The sequence below is a fragment of the Silene latifolia genome, chromosome X (genome assembly GCF_048544455.1).
Source record: "Silene latifolia isolate original U9 population chromosome X, ASM4854445v1, whole genome shotgun sequence".
In the NCBI taxonomy this organism is placed as follows: domain Eukaryota; kingdom Viridiplantae; phylum Streptophyta; class Magnoliopsida; order Caryophyllales; family Caryophyllaceae; genus Silene; species Silene latifolia.
The window spans coordinates 3,128,853-3,143,602 of record NC_133537.1 but is presented as its reverse complement, the minus strand read 5'-3'; the positions used below and the strand labels follow the sequence as shown (position 1 = coordinate 3,143,602).

Sequence of the window (14,750 nt, the reverse complement as noted above, 5' to 3'; positions counted from 1 at the left end):
CCTCGGTGCATTATAGGTGCTCCTTTTAAATGAGGCTCACTTAACAAGACTCGCTAGTTAGCACTTTCCATATCTTTTTCATCTAGATCTTCAATTGTGCCATTTCTTTTCCCCATTATTCCCAAGTTTTACTCCTTTACATGTTAGCCAACATGAAAACTCCTTATAAAAGTATTGTTGCTCAAAATGTTATTTGGAAAATACAAATTTGTTACTAAAATAGGGCGCCTCGCCTCCAAAAGTCGTGCCCCTTCACTCATCGCCTCCGTCTTGCGCTTTGCGCCTCTTCAAACTTGATGAAGTTCAGGTGGCCAACGGGGAGGTACGTGGTCGGGTTGCATTTTGGGAGGTAAAGGAGGATTTTTTGTTTTTGGTGGTGGGTGATGGAGGAGGTTTTCAGTCCGTTAGGTGGTGGTAGAGGTGGGAGTTAGGGTGGTGGAGGTTCTGTTGGAGTTTGGTGGTGCAGTTGGGTTTTGAGGGAGGAGAGATAGCAGAAGAGAGGAGAGTTTATGGATTTTGCCATTTAAGGAAATGGTGTGAAACTAGTGAATGAGTCAAAATGGAAAGTGCTTTATTATAAATCCAGAGAATGGGAGGAAATAGGATTTAGGGTTCCTAGATCGTATTTACAAGTAATAAATTGGTTTGTTTCAGTTACTTCGATTTCTTTCTGTTACAGTAGTTCTATAATGGTCTTCTAGGTCAGTGATGTTTGGATATAAAGATGCTAATGATTGTGCCCACTGACCCTTTTAAGTTCTAACAAACTCTGGCTCTTAAAAAATTAGAGACTAAAGTGGACGTTGATTTATAATGGCAACTGGCAAGAGATCAGAAAGTGCTATACGTTGACTTCTGAGTACTCGTTACACAAGTGGTATAGTCTGAAAGTGTTTCTTTGCCTAATTGGTTTGAACGTTTCGTATCATTTGAAGCTCTGGCTCTTTGGTAGAAAATCAAGTTCTATCACGTTATTGAGGCGGGATGTTAGATTAATTTGTGATATGTTAGGAAGTTTCACAGTGAATGATGGACTTGGTTGATAGAGATCATCACCATGTCTGGGATTACATCATTTTCATCTTCATCTTCATCTTCGAAACGCTTTATAGTTCCCCTTTTATAGCTCTCTTCCTTCATCCTCTGGTTTTGTGTTTTTTATTTTTTATCCTTTTATCAAAAATTGCTGATGCCTTGTCTTATTTATTCGAAATGTTAGAGACTACCAATTGTTGATTTGTTTCTTTATTCATTAATATCCCGTGGTAAATGCATATTCACTGCTCACACACTTGACAACTTCAGAGAAATGAGATTAGTGTCCTTTCTAATTTACACATAAGAATTTGTACTATAACAAATTATTTGGGGACAACTGACATGAATCAGCATTCGATACCCTCATTGACTAGTAAACTATGCAAAAATAAATACGTATATATAAATAAATTATAAAAAAAATATTATGTAAATTGATTTTATCAATGAAATCACAAGTGAGCTGTAAGATGAATAGTATGTTTGCTGCTTATGTTGGGAAGAGTGTTCTAAAAGTTTTCCACTTGCCCAATTGTATGTGTATGTAGGGGTTCATGACCTTGTATGTCTCTTTGTTGTGGTTACCCTTTATGTTACTATGTCAGGTTTATCAAACGACACACCAAGCTCTAAAAATGAAAACAATGACAACGGAAAGACACACAGTGGTGGTAGCGGGACCACGGTAGCCATCATATGCCTTGCTGTTGCTGCAGTAGTGCTTTTTGCCTTTTTCCTTTTTAAGCTATGGCAAAAGAAGAAGCGAGAAGAACAGTATGCCCGTCTTCTCAAGTTGTTCGAGGAGGATGATGAGCTGGAGGTGGAACTGGGTCTTAGAGATTAACCATTTCATTCATACCTTTCGAAATTCAGGTCCGTTGCTGACCTCTTTTGCCTCTGATCCCTGGAACGAATTACTCCTTATTGAACTAGTTTACCCACTGCCATCATATTGATATCTTATCCTCGTTGTGGACCTGCGGTTACTCACTGGCATTGTATTGATATTTATGTTATGGATGTTCAAAATCCAATTATCATCAGGTTTTGAAATTTATCTTACAAAGTTGACAAACCTCAACCAAAATCAGCCTATGTTACTCTGACTCTTCTAATTTATTCGAGTACCCGTGTCCGACACTCGTTACTCGGACATGAGTATGACACCTCATTTTAGACCAAAAAATACATATTTTTCAAAAAAAATAACTGAGTCCGACACTTCGACACGCACCCGTGTCGAATACTTATAAACGAGTCTGAGTAACATAATCAGCTTATAATGTTCATTTAGAAAACCATTCAGCCTTGCTGCTGTAGTTACTTTAGGTAACAATTGAAATTTGTTACACCTAGGGTGCAATTTAGAGTTCCATCAAGTATTTTAGGGTCAACTTTTTTTTTCCTGGGGTGAAGGGGCATACATTTTGTTCGCATTTTGAGGTGTGCGTTCACTCATGCACGGTTCTAAAGGATGATTCATGTCAACCGGCCCCAAATCATTTTGGGATTAAGGTTTTGATGTTGTTGTTGTTGAGTGAAGGGGCATACATTTCGGTATTATTGAGTGATAACTACATAGAGTCAACTAGTCAAGTAATTTCCTGAAAACATTTTGTTTACGTCCAAGTAGTTAAAATTTTAATTACACTGCCCATCATTTTATGTCAAGCATTTCATCTGCCGTTGGTTGTAGGGGAGGATATTGTACTACTTCCGTTGACATCTTCTTGGTATTCAATTCTGTTTACAAATGTGCTGCTCTTGCAGGATTTTTTTACTAGGAGGAATCTAAAGACCAGTTTTTAAGAACGTCGATGGCCATCCGGGAACATCTGGTCCTTTTTTCTTGTTGATTGTTGTAATTTAAACGGCCCCGGGGTATGGTGTCTAACTATATACACACAGTAGAGATGGCTATGTACATGTTTTGTGAAGATTTGGCAATATGTCGAAGAAGTGATGTGAGATTTTTGTCAATATGTTGACACCTTTGTGTATATACTTCAGTCAGATTATTTTATGTGATGAATTTAATCCAGTAATTACTGGTTAACCAACTGGTTTCATTTTTAGGACAAAGATGCAGTTGGTCTTCTTTAATCTTTAAGATTGTAATATCGTCTTAAGTTTAAAACAGCTCATATTGTTAGATGGGACAACGTTTTGTCAAGCCAAGGCATTCTAGTTTTTGTTTCATCTAATTATTTGACCCGTTTCATGTTTTTAAGATAGATATACCCGTCTTACTACATTTGAATCTAAACAACAAAATCAAAAAATGTAAAGTGATTAATAGTGCACTTGGCTCAAATCGAAAGCTCGTTTGAGCTAGTCTTTTTTGTTTATTATTAGTGAAAATTGTAAATTACCACCTACTATTTACCGTATATTACAAACAACCACCTTGTATTGTGTTTATTACAACTTACCACCTATATTACACGATATACATCCAAACTACCACCGTATTTCATTCCCGATCATCAATTTACTTAAGTCCCGACTCGTTAAGTCAATAAGCTATAAAATGACTAAAATACCCTTACTTTAATTTACTTAAAACCCTTGCTACCCCTAAATTAAAAGACAAACAAAATCTGTCTTTGAACCCAAAATACAATCAAAATCAAATTAAGTCAAATTAATTTTGAAGAATCAAAATCAATCTGGCAAAATTGTGAGCACCTTCAGCTAGGAGAACCAACAATCATTCCTCCCACCATCTCCTTCCCACCACCACCTCACATTCTCACCACAACTTCTTCACCGTAGCCACCTGACCACCACCCTCCGCATCGCTATCCTAGACATGCCATTTTATAGCTTATTAACTTAACGAGTCGGGACTTAAGTAAATTGATGATCGAGAATGAAATACGGTGGTAGTTTGGATGTATATCGTGTAATATAGGTGGTAAGTTGTAATAAACACAATACAAGGTGGTTGTTTGTAAAATACGGTAAATAGTAGGTGGTAATTTACAATTTTCACTTATTATTATTGTTATTAATGCAACTTTTTAACTTAAAAATTACCTTAAAGTAAAATAATGTTCGAATAAAATGTACTCAAATAAAGCTCAAGCTAGCTAAGGGTCATAACATATGTGCCGAGCTTGAGCTTTGATTTCAAGAGCTCGGGCAGTCAGGCTTGATTTATATAATATGAGCTAAGCTCGATCAATCGATCGTAGGTGAGTTCGAGCTTGGCTTGGCTCAGTTACACTCCTATTTACCCCCGTGATAAGGTATTACTTCCCAAGTTCCCACGTTGGGTACTTGGGAGGGACATGACGGTTGAGAGCAGGTCGGTCACGTGCCAAGCAAAGCATTTGATTAGCTTTGGGATCACATAGGTTAACCCGATTCAAACTAGCATCCTTTCACATGCAACCAAACCCGCCCTACCCTACATCTTATACAAAGGCAACGCTTTACACTAATATAGCACGTTCGTAAATAGGCACATTTTGCAGTTGCCAGCTTCATTTGAGGCAGGTGCCCATACGCCCCACTCATGAATTTAGCAACATATCGAACTCTCCTGCTTTAAGACATTTCACTTCTCTCTTCAATTACATTGAATCGATAGATCCGTTGAATTGAATGATCGGGAATTATACAGAGATACAGACATGGAAAATACAGGATCACTCATTCACAGTAGCACATATAATAGTCTTGGCCAGTTGATAACAACAACCTTTACTTAACGGCTCAACCCAAACACGACTCAAAACAATTTTCACATAAGTGGAAATCGCTAACCAAGCGAACTCCTCCTAAGATGAACAACAAGGCTTCTTCGTAATAGGCTCAGCTGTTGCCCCAACATCGATAGTTTGTCCACCCCCAAGGTTTGTCGGGGCTTGGTCACCAGACGAGAGCGATTTTTTGCTAATAATTCGGTATATCTCAGAGAGAATGGTTTGGAAGGCCTTTTCAACATTAATAGCCTCCAGGGCAGATGTCTCTATGAAAGAAAGTCCCTCTTTTTCAGCAAAACTCTGAGCATCCTCAGTGGCAACAGCTCGGAGATGCTTGAGATCTGTCTTGTTACCAATAAGCATGATCACAATGTTGGCATCGGCATGGTCTCTGAGTTCTTTGAGCCACCTGGTCACGTTGTCAAACGTTGTAGGCTTGGTCACGTCATACACTAGAAGAGCTCCCAGGGCACCCCTGTAGTAGGCGCTTGTGATGGCCCTGTATCGCTCCTGACCTGCCGTGTCCCATATCTGAGCCTTCACGGTTCTTCCTTCGACCTATGATGCAATCAGAAACAATCACACAGTACAAGGTCAGACTGGAATCTGAAGTCCAGTAAAAACGTGCACAAGTAAAACTGAACACAGAATGAAAAATGCCTTGGTGACCGTGAGCTTTTCTTCATGGCAAGCTAACCGAGAGCTCCTAAAGCATCTTAGAGCTATTCTCTTATGAGACGTTCCTTACGAAACAATCTTACACGCGACACGGCACCCAAGTGAAGTGTCGGAGTAACAGAGTTCTTGTAGTTGATATGTGTTTCTTTGAGAAACAATGTACATCATATCATATTTACTAGAATAGGGACATATACAACTACAAACAAGTTAAGAGATCCCCGTTAAGACAATCAAAATTATCTCTATAAAATCTTGTAATTTCAAATTTTCAATCCTCGTCTAAGTATGTAACCACTTCCTTTATATCAGGGCAATTTGTCGCCTGGTATTTGGCCTTATGCCATAACACGACCACGGTAAGGTTGCTAAGGTATCATCTTGCATATGTGGTCAAAAACACAAACTGTTTCTACTAAGGTCACTCCAATAATAACACGAGTACGACAAGGATCCCGGATATGCAACAAGCATCACCTCGAACATCAAGTTGTTAATATCGCAAATTCTTATTTCTGACGGGGTATTTTCCGTCTGAAATAAGACAGACCAAATGTAGTCATTTTACTGTAATATGTTATTATTTTCATGATAAAAAGTGACAACTTTAGTTATAACATTTTGTCATTAAATGGTTACATTCTATTAAAAAAAACGGTGATATTTGGTTCGTCTTATTTCAGACCATCTCAAGCAAGACTTATTGTATTAATATAACTTCCAGAATATCCCTTAGGTGGAAATCAGAATGGATTTCCTTTTCCAGAATTAAGATTATTTGCTCAGAATCGATTTCACTTAAACAGATCTGGTAAATTTTGTCTAGGTCATAAATCCTAATCCTTACATTGTTATATTCAACAACCCCTCTACATTTAAAATTCAAAATTTCAAGTAGAGGGCAAATATGACTGTGTCAAACTAAACACTCAACTTGATATATCATATACAAATACAAAAGTACAATTTTTAATACCAGCAGTTGAACCAAATGTTGAACACCATATCCAACACGAAACGACGTCGAATCCACACGAATAGAACAATTCGCATTGGAGTTCACCAACCAACACCAGATCAAAGATCAATTCTTCTTTCAATATCGAATCTCAAAATTCTCACATCAATTACAGAAACAACAAATTTAACACAAAGAGCCATATAAAAACGCAAATCAAACGAACTAGATAAAACTTGTCAAAATTGAGTTTAACCCAGTTAAAAATCTAGCAAATTTCGCCGAATTATCAGTTACCCACATGAAAAAAATTCAAACTTTCAGATTATTACAGTTCACAAATCACAAATACTCCTACTTTTTAAGATCCAGGTGTGATATTATATTCTAGGTAGTAGGGATTTAAACTATATTAGCATAAAACCGTCTTACGGAAAATAAAAAAGACGAACCTGAAGAGTGCGAGTAGCGAATTCAACACCAATAGTGGATTTAGACTCCAAACAAAATTCATTGCGAGTAAAACGAGAGAGAAGATTAGATTTGCCGACACCTGAATCTCCAATTAATACTACTTTGAATAAGTAATCGTATTCTTCTTCTGGTTTTCTTGCCATTTTTTTTGGTTTGGGAGATTTCAAAATTGAATTGGAAATTTGAAATGTTGAGAGGAAAGGGGGAGAGGAGAGTAGAAGAGAATGCCGGTACAAGTTTTGGTCTACTTGTTTTCAAACTTGTGATATTTAATGGGCTTTTCCGTTGATTTTGCTGGCATCCACCATTTTTCAAGGGCAATATTGGAAAAAAAAAATAATTAGAGAGACCGAAACTATCTGAGCTAAACTGTATTGAATTTAATGGACCTTAACTGAATTTAATGGAGCTAAATTGAACTGAACTAAACTGAGTTATTCAAACTTTCACACAACAAAGTGATATCAGAGGAGCCCAAGGTTCGACTTGGGCAATACACAAGAAAAGGCATGGAGTCCAGACTTGAATGTGGCGTACACTGTAAGGCACAAAACTCCTAGCGCAGAGTGAGTCCTTGAGCAAGCCCGGTCCATAGCTAAATTGATGAAAAGGCGTCATAGGTCTTGTAGGACAAAGACTATTTGTGTACTAGAATTGTTGAACAAGTGAACCTTTATCAGGTTGGGTGCCACATGTCTGGTTGGTCCTTTCTAAGTTGGACCTCAGAGGCCGTTGATGTTATAGGACTTCTAAAGTGACGGACCTAATTCAAAATATATTGGATGCAGATGATGTTCGATATGCATGTTTAACAAATTCTCAAGAAAGGATCTCAAGAAAGGATCAGTAGAAAAAAAAATTACCCTCGGTCGAATATTATCTAATTAGCCTGACCAGATCATTTTTTGTCGAGTTCACATACCAAATTAATTCAGGGTGATCACTTCTGATTTTCTATGTGCTGTTATTTACTCATTTCGAGTAGAGATCATTAGGTTAGGACCAAACAGAAGTGGGCCCAACTAATATCCCGTTGCATAGACTGTACGTTCATGGTCGTGAGTGCTCATGACCGGTCTAATCATAATTACGGAGTAATATTTATAAACATAAAAGGCTCAATCAATAGATAAAATGGTTAGCATTTATTATTTAGAAAACACAAATTTAATAAAGTCGTGTTAATAATAAAGCCACGTTCTTTTAAACTTAATTCCAGTTCAGTTCAGTTCAGTTTTTCTCTTCACAAATTAGCTCTTACTTCAGTTCAGTTCAGCTTCATTCAGCTCCATTTAGTTCAGTCCCGTTCAAACGGTTTCAGTCCAAAAGAACAAGGCCTAAGATTCCGATATTTAAATGGACGACAGCTCCTGTTTGAACTGAACTTAACTGAATAAAAGTAAAAGTATTGTTAAACTGAACTGAATAAAGTTAAACTGAATCGAAATAAGCTGAAATTAAGTTAAAATAAGGGTTTTTTGTCAAACACAACCTTTAAAAAACTTTTTTTTCGAAACACCACCTTTAAAAAAAAAGTTTGTAAAACACAACCTTTAATAATTTTTTTTTTGTAAAACACGACATTTTGGCCAGAGTTTAACCACTTGCAATAGGGTGACTTTAAGTCGATATTTGAGGTAGCAAACGAGTTCCATTTGAGGTGTTCTTATACTCTTTGGAAAGGTGGAAGTACAAACTTTCCAATGGTTACCAATACGGCGGTGATAGGTGGGTTTATGTGGGGTCTATTGGTATGTAAAGTAAGGTTGGTCAATGAGTGAATTGGAGAGAGAAACAAATCAGAAAAACACCAATTCACTTCTTGACCAACCTTACTTAACACACTAATAAACCCCGCATAGGCCACCTATCACCGCCGTATTGATAATGCCGGGAAAGCTTGTACTCCCACCTATCCAACGAGTCTAAAAACACCTCAAACCGACCCTGTTTGCTATCTCAAACATCGACTCAAAGTCACCCTATTACAAGTGTTCAAACTCTAGCCAAAATGTCGTGTTTAACAAAAAAAAAATTATTAAAGGTTGTGTTTCACAAACTTTTTTTTTAAAGGTCGTGTTTGGAAAAAAAAGTTTTTTAAAGGTTGTGTTTGACAAAAAAACCTTAAAATAATAAGGGTTTTGCTCTATTGGCTAGCTCCACCACCGTGCAAAAAATGAGGAAAAACAAAGCACACGAAACAAGAATGCAAGAGTAAAGTTTCTAGAACACAACCTACTTACCAACAAACTTTATTATACCTTAAAAACCCCGCTTTTCTCCTGAATTCACCCACTTCAATCTCAAACCCTTAATTCCCAATTCTTCACACCAACAACAATGGCGTCGTCATCCTCAACATCCCAATTAAACATCCTCAACGCACGCCCCTTCACTAACCTAAACAACATCAATAACTCCGTCTTCTTCGGCCAACGAACAAACCTCTCATTCTGCACAATTAAACCCACTTCCACCTTCCTCCGTTTAAACCATCGGACCCACTCGAACCGCCGGTTCAATGCGGTTAGGGTGGTTAACGAGAAGGCGGTGGGAATTGACCTTGGTACGACTAATTCTGCGGTGGCGGTAATGGAAGTAGGAAAGCCGACGATTATTACGAATGCGCAAGGGGAGCGGACGACACCGAGTGTCGTAGCGTATACGAAGAATGGGGAGAGATTGGTTGGACTGATTGCGAAACGACAGGGGGTTGTTAATCCGAATAATACGTATTTTTCGGTTAAGAGGTTTATTGGGAGGAAAGAGTCGGAAGTTGATGAGGAGAGTAAGCAGGTTAGTTATCGGGTTGTTAGGGATGATAATGGGAATGTTAAGCTTGATTGTCCTGCTCTTGGGAAACAGTTTGCTGCTGAAGAGATTTCCGCTCAGGTGATTCTTGTTTCGATAATTCTTGTATAAAACCGTCTTATTGTAATTTATTTGTATTATTTGAATTTATTGTGTTTGTTTGGAATTAGATTTTGTAGCTTTATTTTGCATTTTAGCACAAAAACGTACTTAGGTTGGGTTCTTTTGGACTGAAATTCTTAGAACTGAGCGGAATTATGGAACCAAAATGAACTGAAATTTAGTCGAAAAGATCACACCCCTGTGGACCAATATCCATTAAGGGCTTGTTTGGATTGTGGGTAAAAGGGGGGAAATGAACAGTGTAGTGAATAGTGATATGTAAGTTGGTATTAGATTAATTATTCAACTCCCGAATCTATTACTCTCATAAAGGGTATTAGATTAATACATTATCCACACCTATCATCAAGGAATTCATTACCCAGGTAATTAATTCCCTAGTAATTATCACCCCATTAAAATTTACCCCCTTATTATTCCATGGATTAAGGCTCTGATGTTGTTGTTGTTGTTGTTGTATTATTCCATGGATTCCAGGCAAGCCCTAAGGGTGACCGTGGGTGCCTAGGGGTGGTCATTGTGGTTATTGCACTGTAGTGGTCTTTGAAAACAAAGACGGACTAAAGCCCTAGTTTTCACTTAGGCCGTGTTCGTTTGGACTGAAATCATACTGAATGGAAATATGGAACAAAAATGAACTGGACTGAAATTAACTCGAAGACCAATACTCCTTCCGACCCAGACCAAAGGTTAGGGGAAAATGGAGTATTTAAGAAAATGTGGAAAAAGTAAGGGTAAAGAGGGAAAAAATAGGTGGGCCATGTAATTGTGGGTTTAATTGTGGGTTTGTAGGTGGATCATGTAATGACATTTTGGTAAATATCAAATGGGTATAAGGACAACTTGGTAATATTGTATTTCAAATAAGGAATGTTACCTTTGGTTTGGATCGTCTATTTATAGTAAGTGTTACCTTTGGTTTGGGTCGGAAGGAGTATTTATTAAGGGTGACCGTGGGTGCCTAGGGGTGGTCATTGTGGCAAGGTGGGGCTAGAATAGAATGAAGGTGCGAGGTGGGTAAATGTGCAAGAGTCACTTTGTAATATCTTGGCTTGACCCTTAGAAAAATGGAAAGATGAAGATATGACATTAACTGGTTAAAATAGAAACGGTAAGCAATTGTTCGTGATAGACCTTTGTACAAAGACAAGGAGAGAGGATGGACCATTTGTAGTTATTGTTATTATATGACAAGTGACAATAGTGAATGTGTAAGATCACATTACCCATTAGAAACATTCCTAATGTGGAAAGGTAATCAAATGAACGTGACACCCAAATATGGAATAGTTAAACAAATAACCTGGATGGAGAGAATTGGCTGTTACCAAATATTGTTTGCACACTATTTGTAATTGATTGGTAATGTGGGTGGGTGTACCTATAGAGGTGGATGTTTTGGTCTGACAATCATTGTCGGGTGTTCTAATTTTCCGAAGGTGTTGAGGAAACTTGTGGATGATGCGTCAAAGTTTTTAAACGATAAAGTCACCAAGGCTGTGGTCACTGTGCCAGCTTACTTTAATGACTCTCAAAGGACAGCAACAAAGGATGCTGGGCGAATTGCTGGGTTGGAAGTTCTTAGAATTATAAATGAGCCTACCGCTGCCGCTTTAGCTTATGGTTTTGAGAAGAAGAATAACGAAACAATTTTGGTTTTTGACCTTGGAGGTGGTACGTTTGATGTTTCAGGTACTGTTTCTTCCATTCTTAATCCGTGCTTGCTTATTGTTTCTGAGTTTCATACCATATGGCATATGCTCTGTCGTTTTTTATTTGGATTTATAATTGTCCTTTAGTACCGTAAACTAAAATAATTTTTTCCTAATCATATTGATTGTGCATTCATATGACATAGTTCTTGAGGTTGGTGATGGTGTATTTGAAGTTCTTTCAACCTCGGGAGATACTCATTTAGGTGGTGACGATTTTGATAAGGTTAGTTACTTTGCTTTACTCTTTCTTTTGGACTTCATGTTTCACCTGCTATTAAAGTGAATAACTAACTCCTTTATTGACACAACAGAGGATTGTTGATTGGCTTGCTGCTGACTTTAAAAGGGATGAAGGCATTGATCTCTTGAAAGACAATCAAGCGCTTCAACGTCTTACAGAGACAGCCGAGAAAGCTAAGATGGAGCTTTCATCATTAACACAGGCAAACATTAGGTATAGTATTCAAATATTTTTTTTTGCAGTGGCTTCTGTGTACCTTTTCTTTATGTGCTGTATGATACTCCGTATTTACTTAGAATTGACTACTGAAATCATTTGTTTCTAGTTTGCCTTTCATCACTGCCGCTGCTGACGGGCCAAAGCACATTGCGACTACCTTGACCAGGGCAAAATTCGAAGAACTTTGTTCTGACCTTCTTGACAGGTACATAGTAAAATTGTCTTCTGATTTGTCATTTGTGGTTCAGTATTGTAGTAGTTTTCTATCTTTACCTTTTCAATATTACCTCTTTAAATGAGCTTTTATGTGTGCTCTAACTTCTAGAAGTTTGTTCCTTGCATTTATTTATTGTTTGCAGGTTGAAAACACCCGTACAGAATTCACTGAGAGACGCCAAGCTCTCTTACAGTGATTTAGACGAAGTGATCCTTGTCGGTGGCTCCACACGTATTCCAGCTGTTCATGAGTTGGTCAAAAGTCTCACTGGAAAAGATCCTAATGTGACTGTCAACCCCGATGAAGTTGTTGCTCTAGGGGCCGCAGTACAGGTTCCATTCTAATTCCAATCTATCAAATTAGTGTCATTTCTCTTCAAATTTTTATGCCCCATGCTATTTTTAAATACGATATCACTTTCATGTATCTATATTACTTAAAATCTATTGGTGTGCATTCTGAAAGGGAGGGGTTGCATCATAATCTTCCAAAGAATGCTCCCATCATCTCATTTACATTGACCACATTGGGCTAAAAGATCAAACATTTTGTGATGAAATATCTTTATTCTTCCTTGACGCAAAAAAAAATCATGTAGAGATACCATATTGACGCTTACAGTCCGTCCTCTCTGAGAGACTCTTTGAGAGAGAGTATCAACGTGATGGGAGTATGTATTGGAGTACTTGAAGTAGTAGTGACTAAAAAACCCAAAAAAGTAGTGATCGTATGAGAAATTCGCTGCTTTATTTTACTAGCTTTAGAAAGGTGTCAATTGTTTTGGGATGGACAAAAAAGTAAGGGGAGACAAATATGGACTGGATGAAATATATATAGCTATTGTTATTTGTCTGCTTTATGAGCGGCTATTTGATGCTAAGCTACTTCATAATTCATGCTCCAAGTTTTGTTATCTTGGAGAATCTGAATTTATTTCTCGCTTTTATCGTATTGCAGGCTGGTGTCCTCGCTGGAGATGTAAGTGACATTGTGCTTTTGGACGTGACACCATTATCAATTGGTCTTGAAACCCTCGGTGGAGTGATGACAAAAATCATCCCCAGGAACACGACACTTCCTACTTCCAAATCAGAGGTTTTTTCGACAGCTGCAGATGGACAGACTAGTGTCGAGATCAATGTTCTCCAGGGTGAAAGAGAGTTTGTGAGGGACAATAAATCTCTTGGTAGTTTCCGCTTGGATGGGATTCCACCTGCTCCTCGAGGTGTTCCACAGATTGAAGTCAAGTTTGACATTGATGCCAACGGAATTCTCTCTGTTGCCGCAGTTGAAAAGGGAACTGGAAAGAAACAAGACATCACTATTACTGGAGCTAGTACCTTGCCAGGTGATGAGGTTTGAATCATTCTCAAAGCCTATATTGCATATCGTTGACATTACTAATAGTCAATCGCGTGTGATTCCATTGTGAGACTCTCTCATAGCTTCCTAACAATCCTACTGTTACACTTCCTCATACTACGAGACTTCATTGATTTCCTCACCAAAATACACAATAATTACTGACACGAAACTGCATCCTTCATTTCTCTCGCCTCACTTGCCCTCCCTTAAGTCCACCGAGTAGGAATCTCTGTTCCATGTGGGATAGAGGATACTCAATTCCACCTACTGCCTGTGCAACTACCACCCCACTCTGCAGTCACCCAATCCAGCCCACTCGCCCCTTTTGACCACCGTTGTCCCCGACTACAAACCAACCCCTCCCCTCCTCAAACCATGGTGGTTGTGTAGGAGGAGAGTGAGGGTGGTGCCTGGTGAGTGTAGAGGGGGCAGAAGGATTAGGTTATTTAACGTAGTTACATTTTATTTGACCTAATTGAAAATTGATCTTAAATATGAGAAGATAATAGCTGAAAATTGTCTGACATGATATTACTCAGGTCGAGAGGATGGTTAGTGAAGCAGAAAGATTTGCCAAGGAGGACAAGGAAAAGAGAGAAGCCATTGACACCTAGAATCAAGCTGACTCCGTTGTCTACCAGACAGAGAAGCAGTTGAAGGAACTTGGAGACAAAGTTCCGGGGCCAGTTAAGGAGAAGGTTGAATCTAAACTGGGAGAGCTAAAGGATTCCATCTCAGGGGGCCAAACACAAGCCATCAAGTATGCCATGGCTGCACTAAACCAAGAAGTTATGCAACTGGGTCAATCCCTTTACAACCAGCCTGGTGCAGCTGGAGCAACTGGTGGCCCCACACCGGGCGCAGATTCAGAAACCTCGGATTCAACTGGCAAAGGTCCTGAAGGAGATGTTATTGATGCTGACTTCACAGACAGCAAATGAGCTCCAGAAATCTGCTAGAAGAGGTTAATTTTATTTTTCATCGGCTGTGTATAAGAAATATTTGATGATGATCACTATAATTTCCTTTTGCATAAATCGTTAGTGATGAGAGAGTGATTTAGTAGGAAAATTATAGATAAGTAGCTCCTTGTTCTGATATCGCCACTATTACGGTTGATGCCTGGATCGATCTTGTAGTGGTTTGAATTGTTAACGAAATCCAGATTGAATAATACAGTACTGTAGGAGTTAATTGCTGA

General features: G+C 38.4%; 2 protein-coding genes across 2 annotated transcripts; one reads left to right on the top strand and one right to left on the bottom strand.

Annotated features, from left to right (window-relative positions):
- Positions 1-4,563: 4,563 nt before the first annotated feature.
- On the bottom strand, positions 4,564-7,129 carry LOC141622270 (ras-related protein RABA2a). The gene is made up of 2 exons (XM_074438311.1): positions 6,837-7,129; positions 4,564-5,306 (listed from the first exon to the last, which is right to left on the bottom strand). The coding sequence occupies exons 1-2, from the start codon at positions 6,999-7,001 to the stop codon at positions 4,824-4,826; spliced, it is 648 nt and encodes a 215-aa protein (XP_074294412.1). The 5' UTR covers positions 7,002-7,129; the 3' UTR covers positions 4,564-4,823.
- A 1,863-nt stretch (positions 7,130-8,992) lies between these two features.
- LOC141622268 (stromal 70 kDa heat shock-related protein, chloroplastic-like) lies at positions 8,993-14,750 on the top strand. Its single transcript, XM_074438310.1, has 8 exons — positions 8,993-9,750; positions 11,232-11,484; positions 11,651-11,730; positions 11,819-11,961; positions 12,074-12,172; positions 12,327-12,516; positions 13,142-13,540; positions 14,089-14,750. The coding sequence occupies exons 1-8, from the start codon at positions 9,199-9,201 to the stop codon at positions 14,161-14,163; spliced, it is 1,791 nt and encodes a 596-aa protein (XP_074294411.1). The 5' UTR covers positions 8,993-9,198; the 3' UTR covers positions 14,164-14,750.

Bases quoted from the DNA above. Each gene is read 5' to 3' on its own strand.
- LOC141622268 (XM_074438310.1), top strand. From the start codon at position 9,199: ATGGCGTCGTCATCCTCAACATCCCAATTAAACATCCTCAACGCACGC. The intron at 9,751-11,231 runs GTGATTCTTGTT...AATTTTCCGAAG, and splicing joins CTGAAGAGATTTCCGCTCAG to GTGTTGAGGAAACTTGTGGA. The intron at 11,731-11,818 runs GTTAGTTACTTT...TTGACACAACAG, and splicing joins GTGGTGACGATTTTGATAAG to AGGATTGTTGATTGGCTTGC.
- LOC141622270 (XM_074438311.1), bottom strand. From the start codon at position 7,001: ATGGCAAGAAAACCAGAAGAAGAATACGATTACTTATTCAAAGTAGTA. The intron at 5,307-6,836 runs GTTCGTCTTTTT...ATTGCATCATAG, and splicing joins TCGCTACTCGCACTCTTCAG to GTCGAAGGAAGAACCGTGAA.